The sequence below is a fragment of the Rana temporaria genome, chromosome 8, assembly GCF_905171775.1.
Source record: "Rana temporaria chromosome 8, aRanTem1.1, whole genome shotgun sequence".
NCBI classification, from domain to species: Eukaryota; Metazoa; Chordata; class Amphibia; order Anura; family Ranidae; genus Rana; species Rana temporaria.
In genome coordinates, this window is record NC_053496.1 from 87,921,790 (window position 1) to 87,935,187 (window position 13,398).

The 13,398-nt window shown below is 40.8% G+C and overlaps 1 protein-coding gene across 3 annotated transcripts in view; it reads right to left on the reverse strand.

Annotated features, from left to right (window-relative positions):
• Positions 1 to 181: 181 nt before the first annotated feature.
• The window catches only part of LOC120947133 (ATP-dependent translocase ABCB1-like), a 95,121-nt gene continuing 81,904 nt past the window's right edge, over positions 182 to 13,398 (reverse strand). For all 3 annotated transcript variants that reach the window (XM_040362155.1, XM_040362154.1, XM_040362156.1), the window contains 6 exons: positions 12,797 to 12,937; positions 11,639 to 11,795; positions 9,831 to 10,028; positions 4,637 to 4,843; positions 2,685 to 2,831; positions 182 to 993 (listed from right to left, as the gene is read on the reverse strand). In XM_040362155.1, the coding sequence (XP_040218089.1) occupies positions 796 to 993; positions 2,685 to 2,831; positions 4,637 to 4,843; positions 9,831 to 10,028; positions 11,639 to 11,795; positions 12,797 to 12,937 (1,048 nt within the window). In that variant the 3' untranslated portion in view covers positions 182 to 795. The remainder of the gene's footprint in view (positions 994 to 2,684; positions 2,832 to 4,636; positions 4,844 to 9,830; positions 10,029 to 11,638; positions 11,796 to 12,796; positions 12,938 to 13,398) is intronic.

A 13,398-nucleotide genomic window follows, 5' to 3' on the forward strand; every position in this document is an offset into this window, starting at 1 on the left:
AGCCTATGATTAGTCAATGATGGAAAAACACAAAGTTGATGATCCTTCTGCTCTCCCCTCCTGTGAAGATGTTGTGCAAAGCAGTCAGGTCCTAATTCCTGATTGGCTTAAACTTCTGCCCCTCCCTCTCCATGACTAAGTGCTGCTGTACAGATTACAGTAAAGCTGATATAAAGACAGATTTGGGAATTAATGCAAATTTTATGTAAAATACATTTTCTGATGTTTGATGTATATCTAACGATCCACTGGCTTAACTGCTATATCTGCCTAGAGTTCAACATTACAGTAGCCACAGTGAACATGAAGGCTGGTCTGTTCGTAGACATTTTTGATTATTAAATAGGCCTAGAAGTGCCTGTTGGCTATATAGAAGACGTATAATAACAGCATGGTTACAGAGTTATAATAAAAACAACAATCTGGCAGAAATCTACTGTCTTATACATGTATTTCCAGGTAAGAAAAAGGTGTGTTAGAAAAGTATGATAGAGATATTAGAGGTGACTGATATATTTGGATGGTTGTGCTAATACATACATCTATCAGTTTTCTTCATTACAAAGTGCACTTTGAATCACAGTCCCTAGACCGGAACCATTTTAGGTATTAAACCAATGCAGTTACCCATACTACTCACAGCTGGGGGGCCTGCCAGGTCTCTTTACCAGCAAGATTTATGCTCTGTTTTTTCACAGTTTATAGACAGTTTGTGGCCTCTTGCTGTGAGACTTCATTTCAGTGCATAGTTTACTAGCAAGTATAAATTTAGCCATGAAAACATCCATCTTTTTATCAGTTAGTTACTTGGGAATTTACAAGAGCATAATATGCTCCTTGTCTAGCCAGCAGCTGGGGGTGCGTCCCTTGCTCAATGACTCTCCCGTTCTGAATGACTGCAATGATGTCAGCGTTCTGTACTGTCGTGAGTCGATGTGCAATCACCACACATGTCCTGCCTTGTCTGGCATCATCCAGAGCCTTCTGCACAACCTGTAATATTAAAAAAACAAGAAACGTGTTTAACACATTATACTGCTTCATTTGGTGGAACAATTGAAAGTTCACTCTTCAAAGCATAAAATATTTTTAATAAAATGTAACTGTGCAAAAGTGTCATTTTTAGTCATTTCCTATATTCCGTCTGCCTAAATGGCACATCTGTTCATGAGCGGTTTATAAGAATATCTCAGGAGATATAATGTTAAATTCTGAATAATGAAATATATTTGGCCATAAAGCACAACACATGGGTTCGGGAAATTGAATACGGTTGTCATTCACATACAATATAATACTACATTTCTTTGGTTATGTAAAGGATTTGCTGGAAACACAAACGACAACAGAGATGAATGTGCTATGTAAGTAAATTTACCACCACCTTGGTTAAGAATGGCTGCTTAAAGTGGAGGTTCACCCTCAAAAAAAATTCTAACATCACATGGAGTCAAGCCATCCTACCGACAGAATGGCGGTGTTTTTTTTTTTCTCAGCACATACCTCATTATCACGATTTTCACCCCCCGGCAATCCCGCGGAACTGGGTGTTCCCAAGCACTGCCTGTGATTGACAGGTTTCCGAACGGCACATACTGCGCGTCACAGGTTGCCGAAAAAACCCGAACGTCGGTGCGGCTCTATACGGCGCCTGCGCACCGACGTTCGGGTTCTGTCGGAAACCTGTGATGCGCAGTATGCGCCGTTCGGAAGCCTGTCAATCACAGGCAGTGCTTGGGAACGCCCAGTTCCGCGGGATTGCCGGGGGGTGAAAATCGTGATAACGAGGTATGTGCTGAGAAAAAAAAAAAAAACACCGGCATTCTGTCGGTAGGATGGCTCGACTCCATGTGATGTCAGAATTTTTTTTGAGGGTGAACCTCCACTTTAAAGTGTTACTAAACCCACAACAGTAAAATCAGTTTGTATATACAGCAAAGCATGCGCGTTATACCTCACTGTGAAACCTAAGGGGGTTAATCCTCTACATTGTGTAAAAAGGTTGTTTTGATTGATTCTGTCTTCTCTGACCCTCCTCCTTTTCCACTCTCCCCAAACCATCTCCTGATAGAACAGAGCCTTGGGGGCAAGCTGCACATGCTTAGATTGGTCTGTATTGCTAGAGAGTTTTTTTCCCAAGAGAATGCATGTAATCAGCACAGGGCCAATCAGCACGGTCCAGACAGAGGGTCAGGGGTCATGCAGCCCCATAGGACAATCAGGGGAGAATGAAAACTCCTCCTACAAGCTTTAACCAGACACTGATAGAAGTCACAAGACTGCTCTAACTGCTGATGAGAAAAGGTATTTACTAAAACTATTGCATTTCCATGTTCTGTGTACTGTGGGAGACCAGATAAAGTGTTATTAAACCAAGGACCCTGTATTTACTATAAGAGCCTTAGTGCCTAACCATCCAGTAATCAGAATTTCCCCTGCCTTGCTAAAAAATGTAATTACAATGGCTTCTACCAGTTAAACATTTTAGTTTATTTATTTCACACATTCTTGCAATTTCCCAAATTTTTTAATGTGTCTTACTGAGAGGAACTTCAAATGCGGCACCAGTTTTAGGGGGCTGTAGGAAGCACAAATAAATAAGCATTGATTTAAAAAGAAACTGTAAGAATAGTGAGCTCTGGAGACCAAAACCATTCACAGCCCACGTTTAAAAACAAACTAACCTTTTCACTTTCTGTGTCAAGAGCGGACGTTGCCTCATCCAGCAGCAGAACTTTGGGTTTTCGTATTAAGGCTCGGGCAATGGCAATTCTCTGCTTCTGTCCTCCTGAGAGTTGAGCACCTTTATCACCCACACGTGTGTTGTATTTCTAAAATAATGATGACATGTAAACATTCATATACTTTAGAATGTAGATATGCTTAAAATAAAAACACCCAAATCTATATATATATATAGCCATCTGTTCTTTTTATTATCTCTGTAGTGGTCAAGAAAGTTTGGCACATTTTGAAGTTCTGCTGAGAACATCTGCCTATTAAAGTGGATGTAAACCCAATTCATGAAACTTCAGCTGGGCACATATATCTGCAGTGTTTTGCTATATCTCTTCAACGAGCTATGTCCTGTGGCTCTCTCCTGAACCATTCCTCTGTTATCAGTCTGATAACTATTGACACATTCTCTGACACATTAGATAAAAGCAGCCTGAAACTTCTGTCAGGGGAGGTTGCCAAAATAGATTAACAGGGAGCTGGCCCTGTTACAAAACACCTCTGAGAGTCTCTGCCTATGATGAGAGGGGGTGTGTGCCTTTCCTCCAATCAGCAATTTTAGCTATCTTGGCTGTATGCCCAGACATCACACTCTGTGTTAAACAGGAAGGAAACATTTCCTGACACAATCTGAACTTTCTAAACAGTATATAAACTTGAAGACAGCAGATATACATGTAAAACTTATATAGGGAGATTTGTTTCATCTCAGTGTATCATCTGAGGCTGTTCACTTCACTGGGTGTATGGAGGGTTTACATCCACTTTAAGTTCCAAATAGATCTATGAATCGCTATGTGTGTACAGGCAAGGGTTAACCAGTAATAGTTAGGGCTAATGGGGCAAATACTTTGTTTTGACATTTATTGGAATGAGGCATGGCACTATAGGTACCAGATCACAATTTTATTTTCTTAAGCTAGTAATAGTTTCACATTATGTGGATTTATTTATTAAACAAAAAAATGTTAGATTTATCACCACTCCTTTGTCTGAAAAAGTGATTGAACTTCAACTCTTGTAAACAAGTCCAGCTTAATTGGACCAACTATAACTACCGTATATATCGGCGTATACCTCGCACTTTTTTGCCCTGAATATCAGGGCAAAATCGTGGGTGCGCGATATAGGCCGATACCCGCTTCCCGCGCCGAGTTTGAACCACTGCGCCGGCATATACCGAGCGCAGTACACTCGGGTATAGTCGGGCAGGCTCGGCTCCTCTCGCGGTCACGTCCTGGAAGTACAGGACGCACAGGACGTGACCGCGAGAGGAGCCGAGTCTGCCCGACTATACCCGAGTGTACTGCGCTCGGTATATGCCGGCGCAGTGGTTCAAACTCGGCGCGGGGATCGAGCGGGGAGGACACCGCAGAAGGACACCGGACCCGACGAGGAGGACACCACCGAAGCCGCAGACGGACGCTGGACCCGACAAGGCCACCGATGGACGCCGCGCAAGACACCAAAACTGTAAGTACTAAAATGTTTTTTTTACAGGAATGCGGGTCCACTTTAGGGGTGCGCGCTATACGCAGGAGCGCGCAATACCCCGATAAATACGGTATATAGCTATACTATGACCCAGATAAATTTAAAGTTTCACAGATATACAGGCAAGGCTAAAAAGAATAAATGGACACAGTAGCTAATATTAACCCAAAAGTGCGATCTGATACACCAGTCCAGAATTTCCAATCCACCCTTGCTTTAAGTCCACTATCTAGCTAAACATTTCTCCCCGGTATGCATAGCAATATCTTAAATCTATAGCCACATGTGTGCAGGTCTGAGAACCTATTCCAACCTAAAAAAAAGAAAACGATAGCTTAACACATATGAATTCTTTCTTTATATCACTTTTTGCAGAAACATATTAAAAGCATTTTTGTTTACTTACATCTGGAAGATTTTCAATGAAAGTATGAATATTTGCAGCCTTTGCAGCTTCTACAATTTCTTCTTGCGTCACTTCTCTGTCCAGAGCACCATACTGAATATTTTCAGCGATGCTGCAGTCAAACAGCATTGGCTCCTGAGACACAATTCCCATTTGGGATCTCAGCCACTTTAGATTCAAAGTTTTTGTGTCTATTCCATCCGCAAGCTATAAAAAGAGACAGAATGTCTGCTTAGAACAACGTTTTAACTACTGTATATCATACTTCTTGCATATTTTTTAATTGCTTATCATTGGCTTGACGCAGACATGCCATCCCAGAGGAATAATAAACCCATTTGCTGTAAATGACAAGCTGTGTTGAGATAGAAGCAACATCATTTACCATTTCTAATTGTGTGCTAAGTGAAGTAGCATCATAACTAATAATATTTCAGTTTACAATAGGTCAGAACTGTTGGGACTATGTCACAATGGTGATCCTGTCACTGGTGACAAACTTGACAATGGCAGGATAGTTTCAAAGGACAACGCATGGGGTGAAAACATTCACCTGCCTAAAGGTCTCGCTACCCTACATCTGTCTGACCAACAATTCAGGCTTTTAAGCTTTTTCAGCATCGAGGAAGTGTCACCTCACTGCTGAAACGAGTGGCAACACATACAAAGGGGGTAGGAATCTCCCCTGTATTATTAGCGATCCTGTTGCTGGCACATTCTTTCAGCCAACCTTGCAGCTTTCACACCTCTGCCACATAGCACAGAGTCCTATGTCATCTCTCCACCTTTAGCCTTCTTATTTGACAAATACCTCATTAACTCTAATTACAAGCCATGTCATCCCTCACTACATGGCCATGGTTTTGTGATGCAACATAAAGGCTTCAAAGAAGAGCCCTGCCAAGGTGAAATTGGGAGACACCAGTTTTCACTGGTATGTCAGCTTTGACACAATGATATGTCAGTGATGAGAACTTGTTTCCAGGTTACAATGGGCCATTACCTCTCTCTATTGCACTTTTTGGAGAATACAGCTCAAGCAGTTAGACTACAGGGTTTGAATTGGGAGGCTAAAGCCCACTTTGGAGTGAAAATTAACTCGCTGCTGACAGGTAAAGGATTCCTGTGGTTACACCAGTCCACTATTATTCACTGATCACTGACAGGTTTTCTTTGGGTGGGAAACAAAAGTAAACAGAAAAGGACTCCTGCGTGAATTTATCCTCTAAATAAAATGTGATATAAAACAAATGATAAGGCTTAATAATAACAATAAAGGGTTGCTGCAACACCTAATGTGTTCCCACAGTGTAAAAATGTATCAGTGTTGTTGAAGTTGCACAGCCTATAAATAAACTAGCATGAAATAACCATATCAATTGTCCACCATTCACATGAATACAATAATAGCGTGATAATAGCGTGATAATAGCGTGATAATAGCGTGATAAAAATATTAAAAATAAAATATGATGTAGCAGTGTTAATTTTGGCAGCACATTTCGATTTAGTTTTAGTCTTAGGACTAAAATGGCATTTTAGTTTTAGTTGATTTTAGTCTTCTGCAAGTGTTTTAGTTTTAGTCATAGTCTTTGACTAAAATACCAATTTAGTTTTGGTCCCATTTTAGTCATCATATTTTAGTCGACCATAATCTCCAGTTCATTTTAGTCTAATATAAACATTTTGATCAACCAAAATCAAATGTGTTTAGTTAAATTGTAATGCATTATTTAAGTATTTCTCTAGAATTTCCAAACTCAATATATACTCCTGGAGTAAAAAAAAAAAAAAAAAAGGTATTAAGGTTTGACCAAACTCACAGATACAGATTTAGATGCTCTGGACAGTCTGAGGAGGCCTGTAATGCTGCAGAGTGCTCTGGATGGTGGTCTGAGGAGGCCAGTAATGCTGCAGAGTGCTCTGGATGGTGGTCTGAGGAGGCCAGTAATGCTGCAGAGTGCTGGATGGTTGTACCAGGTCTGAGGGATGACCTGTAATGCACAGTGCCCTGGATGCCACTGCCAGTGGTCAGAGGAGGCCTGTAACGCACACACAGTGCTCTGGACAGACGGTGGTCTATGGGGAGGCTTCAGGCCTGCTGTACTTGTAATGTACACTAGTACTACACACTCACAGTGTGCTCTCTGCTCTGGACTTGGGCCCTCTTTTTGTGAGTCGGGACTCGGAAGTGGGACAGTAGAAATATTTGCCAGCACACCATGGAATGACTTATATAGCGTCCAAACGGATGTTTTATTGCATGATCACAACACATAGAAAGTGCAACGTTTCGGAGCCACGTAGGGCCCCTTTGGCGGGCATGTGAGAGTGGAAGTGGGACAGTCTCGTCGGGACTCGGAAGGCCTGCTTGTAATGCACAGTTCTGCTCTCACAGTCTCTGGCAGTCGTCACGGACGGTGCACACAGTCGATTCAACTCGCTTGCTTGCTGGGAGTGGAAGCTCCCTCAGCTGGTGCTCCACTTGTTGGGGGGTGGTAAACATCCCTGCCTCACATTTTTGTCATCGTTTTCGTCAGTGGGCAAAAATGTGCTGTACTTTTTGTTTTCATCACTGTAAAAATGCCACTGATGAAAACTTTGACGAAAAAGTTTTTGTTGATGAAATTAACACTGGATGGTAGTGTCCATAGGCACAATAATAATTAGTGCTGGGTGTATACTAAGTGGTAGAGCAGTAATTTTCAATTGTGATGAAAAACTCTGCTTCTGTGATACACTCAATAACTTGATAAACAGCGCCTGAACAGTTTACTTGGGAGAATATTAGTTGCAGCTGGTGCTCCACTTTTTGGGGGGTGGCAAACAAACCACCCGACCCCCCCTCCCGTTCGGTCGGTGGATCGATAAAACCCCCTGTCACCCGCCCAACAAACCCCCCGTCGCTTGCCCACCAGCCCCGTACTTACCCCATCCAGGTTGCTGGCAGCTTCTGAGGCTTTCCCCTGTGTCTCCACCTTGGCAAACTCCACCCTGCTTCTGCTCCCGGCCAGACAATACGATTGCTTCTCTCGGCCAATTGGGTCTTAAGACCTGCTTCCTGATTGGCCGGGAGGAGAAGCAGAAAGACAATAGTGAATATTAATTCGCTATTGTCACACAAGTGGGTGGGCTCTGGGCGCAGTGCCACAGGCTCTAATCATCTGCTTAAAAAAAAAAACATTCAAATCCATGTGTCCAGCATCCTGCATGTAGAATAGGGCTTAAACGCATGGATTAGGGGGCCGCCACTGGTTATTTCATATTAGTTTTTTTATAGGCTGCGAAACTCCAAAAACACTGATATATCTTTGGGTGGACTGATGCTTTAACTGCTTGGTGCATGAAATATGGGTCATTGCTTTTAAATTTTCAAATTGTAAATCTTTTTGTTTAACTAAACTTGAAATCTCCAGCAAGAGATTCAATTAATAATCCCAATACAGCAATTAAACCTTGTACAATTATCTGCATCAACAGTCAGTCTCTGCAGTCAGTTACAGCTAATCTCCAGAATGTGAGCTAGTATAGAACATCGTAGATCTGTGCATGAAGTAGGAGTTTCTATTGAACTTTGGGCCCCGTGGGCATCAGATGGCCACAGGCTGCTAACTACATGGAGTTATTTGCCTAGGCAAATTATTACATTGAATACAGATTTCCATTATTAAACACATTTTGTAGCCAATGTTAAATGTTTGCTTTTCAAATAGCTGTCTGTGTTATTTGTTGCTGTGTGTCATGCAGTTCAGGAAGAAGTTTACTTAGGCTTCCTCGTTGGCAGGGTAATGACAAGAAAACTAAAGCCCTGATTATTAAAAATACATTATCTTAAAGGATTACTCTGCGAAGTTCAATACATAACTACATGCAGCATATTACATTTGGTGCTAAACGTTAATGTTTGATTAATGTGCAAATCCATAAAAACAAGAATCCATCAGTGGCTGTAATTTTATAAATTGCCATTCTCATTTTTGAAGCTCAATATGCCAGTTCATGGAATAATTTATAGGAGTGGAAGGAAAATTTTCAAAATAGCCTTTTTTGTTACTGCAAATTGATTAGTTACATAGCTATTAATAAATTATGCAACTGGTATTTTAAAATGTGCTTTTCAACTGGTGTTAAAAACTGAAAAAAAAATCTTTATTATTGAATAAAAGGATAATTAGACATAAAAGCATTATTTTTATAAATTGAGCTTTGCCAGCTGTCTTACAGAATAAGAGGATCAGAAAAAATGGCAACACACATCAAACCAGATGATATAACTCACAGAATATATGAATGTCTGGATTTCATTTAAAAATCTGAATTCAGAATCTTGTGTCCCCAAGCCACAACTTTAAAAGAGAATCTGTGTTTCACCCATGCAAGGAAAAGCAACAGTTTCACTTTAGTCCCTGCCTCACTGGCAGCACATGGTCACATCTCCCTTGATGTCCTGCCACTTGGCTGTAGGAGCAGGATAAGCCATAGCTTTCATAAGACTATGGGCTCCCCACTATGACAGTGCTTGGTGATTGGCACAGCACTGAGAGGGTCACATACTTCTTCATACCTGAAAGTTCTGGGTATTCTTTAAAGCTGCCACAGTGGCAGGGTAGCAAAAGAAAGGGGAACATGCTCTTCTATGGAGAGAGGCAATGAAAGCAAGCCTGTTGCTTTGCTCTGCATGGGGTTTACCTTAAGGCAGTGTTTCTCAATTCCAGTCCTCAGGCCCCCCCAACAGGTCAGGTTTTCAGGATTTCCCTCAGATGAAAAGGCTGTGGTGATTACTAAGGCAGTGAAACTAATCAAATCACCTGTGCAAAATAATGGAAATCCTGAAAACCTGACCTGTTGGGGGGGCCTGAGGACTGGAATTGAGAAACACTGCCTTAAGGTAAGGTCACTGACAGAGTGTACTTCAACAGAGCGCTATATGGATGCTACATGAATGAACCTTGTGAGCTGGGGCTACTTCTATGGAATTGAAGCCAATGAGATATGAATGGCTATGACATTGTCCTCCAAGTTAGACACCTTCAGTTTGGAAGTTACCAGCTGTGCCTCCTCAACACTGAACTGAGATTTGGCTATTTCGTTAAACTACTTCACCATTTACACCAACGCCTTTCAAAAACCTTATTGACACCTGGTGTATATATACCACATATCTGTGTTTATTGCATATATAATTTTTGCTTACCACTTTTCCATCAACAGGATCATAGAACCTCTCCAGTAGCTGAACAGATGTACTCTTTCCACACCCACTGCTGCCCACCAGAGCTAGGGTTTGTCCTTTGGTAACTTTAACATTCAATCCCTGAAGAACCTGGACTTTTGGTCTTGTTGGGTACACAAACTTGATATCTTTGAATTCAAGGTTTCCTTCATATGCACTCTACAACATAAGTACATGTATTTAATTTAATACAGAAGCTTGGCCTTTATTATATAAACAAAAATTATTGTACAAAATGCCTTAATCAGATATATTTTTGTAGTTCTTATTGGTGTTAACAGATGAAAACTAGAATTGCTGCTATGAGTAACTGCATCTCATTGTTTTTGAATAATCCATTTTTTCCTGATAATAATAAAAAACAACTATTGTCTATTAATCTAAATAAGGACTCTAAGGCCTCGTACACACGACGGGACATGTCCGATGAAAACGGTCCGCGGACCATTTTCATCTGACATGTCCGCTGGGGGATTTTGGTCTGATGGCTGTACACACCATCAGACCAAATTTCCCGCGGACAGAGAACGCGGTGACGTGGCCGCGCCGTCGCTGCGACGATGACGCGGTGACGTGCGCGACCCTGGAAGGTCAATGCTTCCACGCATGCGTCGAATCACTTTGACGCATGCGAGGGCTTTCGGCCGAGCGGACATGTCCGGTGAGTCGTACAGACGACCGAACATGTCCGACGAACAGGCTTCCAGCGGACATGTTTCTTAACATGCTAAGAAACATTTGTCCGCTGGAAACCTGTCCGATCCGCCGGAAAATTGTCCGGTCGGCCATACACACGACCGAACATGTCCGCGGAAACTGGTCCGACGGACCAGTTTCAGCAGACATGTTCGGTCGTGTGTACGAGGCCTGATGTTTCCCAAAGACTTTCCAGGATGGGCGGACATGCCATAACAATCTGCACCTAACAAATATTGCCCTCGGTCTTTGCAGGGTGGAGAATAGCACAGGCAGATGCTGCTGCTTATCTTGTGGAAGAACTGCTTTTTTTTGGGCAGGTTTTTTTTTTCTTCAATGTTCACCCTGAGACCAGTAGACATCTGCCTACCCTTAAAGATGTGAAACAATTCCCCCCTATCCATCTGGCAGCAAAACCACTGGATCAGGTGACTGTTATCTCATACTTGTGAGCTGGATAAAGGTAGACTCAGAAAACCAAATTCATCTAAAATTTCGGGATAGTAAACAAAAGCTTCTTACTGAAACATGGTTGTACAGACACTGTAAATATCCCTCTTAATAAAGAGAAGTGACCTCTTAGTAATGCAATTTTTACATTGTAGGCCAGTAGGTTAACATCCTATCCACTTCAGGGGCTGATTTATAATGGCATTTCACACTACCAAGGCCTACTTTTTGTAGCTTATGCTTAAAATGCAGGCAGCAGCATTGAGCCTGTGATACTTTAGGGGCTACTCTTTGCTTAACTTAGCAAATGGAAGCGAACTGGAAATCATGTAACTGGGCTCTCCTCCATTTTTTTTTCCACATTAAACTTTTGCAAAAGCACATTAATTTTTCTTATAAATGTGCAAAGTGTCCCTGCTTTGCTATTGTATTCTGACAGCGGAGACTTTCCAACAGTCCCATTGGACAGAAGTTGATCATTGGGTCGACTTATGCTGAGTGTTAACGGTCATAAATGGATTGAAATTTTTTCACAGTAGTAATGTATAAATCAATGTCAATTTATGTTTCTTTGTCCGTTTTTTAAGACAGATAGGTAATAAAATACTTTAATATTGCCTTACCAGTTTTTCACCATCTTCACTGTAACTGTCAATTGCAGGTTGTCTGTCCAGAAGCTTCATGATTCTCTGGGATGATACTTTGGCTTTTCCCATGTCAGGTGCTAGCGATGACGTCTGTCCAACATTCATGGCAGCAAAAATAATTGTGGAGAATACTCTGATATGAAGATACATACAGTAATGAGCACTTGCCTAGCAATCACATTTATTCATGAAAAAAGTACATGAGAAAGTGTATGAATGCAACTGCATTCTATACATCCTAAGCTCTTAAGTCCCTTTTGATCTCACACATGCATCAGTTTTACCGGAGACTCTATTACAAAATATGTCAATTAAGTTAAATTATACTGAACCGCCACACAAACAGAACGCTTTTAGGAAGAAAGCTAATGGAATATCTTATGTAGCAATCAACTTTTAAAGTGAATGATCAAAGAAACCACATAAGTGGCATGGATTATATATATATATATATATATATATATATATATATATATATATATATATATATATAGATATTTCCTATGACAGTAAATGAGATACAGCCATGAATATTATAACTCTGCCTAAATACATGCAACTTTGCTAAGACATATAGGGGTGGATTTACTAAAGGCAACTAGGCTGTTCACTTTGCAAAGGAATTTAGCCCAGAGCTTAGTGAATGTGGAAGCTTGCATATGATTGGAAGATGGAAGCCAGCAGAGCTTCACCTCATTCACAAAGCTCTGGAGTAAATTCCCCTGAAAAATTGCCTATTTTCCTTTACTAAATGAACCCTACAAAGGGGGCAGGGGGAGCTATTAAAAACTGTCTCTGTAAACATAATTATTTATTAAATTCTGCCTGCTCAAAACAAGTTTAATGTCCTGTTTGCAACATTTATTAAATCATCATTTGCATATATTTTCATAGGAAAAGCCACATAATAAATAGATTAATGCCATTCATACTGGAGAACTTTTTCAATCCCATTACAACTTTCTTATTCTGCACAATAGTTCTAATGCAGAACCCTAACCACCCACTCCCGCTATTGCTCAACTACATCTTCTACACTACAGTGCACAGCCAGCTGCATTCAAGTGCCACCACCAGCTGCACAGCAAACAAAATATGACAATATGTATTGTTCCTGTGGAGTACAGTACTTACATGAAGACATTCTCAAATTGTGTGTGGCAGTTTGCGATCAGCCAAGCTCCAAATCGGAATACAGCTGCATTGACAAAGAAGTTTATGGACTGGGAAAGTGCATAGGTTAAGCCATGAATGTGAGCTTTTTTTATAGAATCCCTAAAATAGAAAAAAAATGAAATTATTTGTGCTTGCAAGGTTTGACTGTCCTCCCATGTTACCATGCATAATTGATAAATCTGTGTATTCATGGACAGTAGGGCATTGATGTTTGAGACAAGAAGTGATTCCACTGAGGCACTTATTATAAGGTTGCTTTGAGTTCACTAGGAATTATACATATTAGAATTCATCAGATATGTACATAGCTAGAACACTCTTGTAGCTGCAGTAGCAGCAATATCATACAAAATTGTGTAAAATATTTCTTCCAGTCTTATATATATATATATATATATATATATATATATATATACCGTATTTTCCGGCGTATAAGACGACTTTCTAACCCCTTAAAATATTCTTGAAAGTCGGGGGTCGTCTTATATGCCGGTAACCTAACCTTAGCTTATCCTAAAGACATGCAGAATCGCGGCCGTATGTTTTTTCAAAAGCCGCGC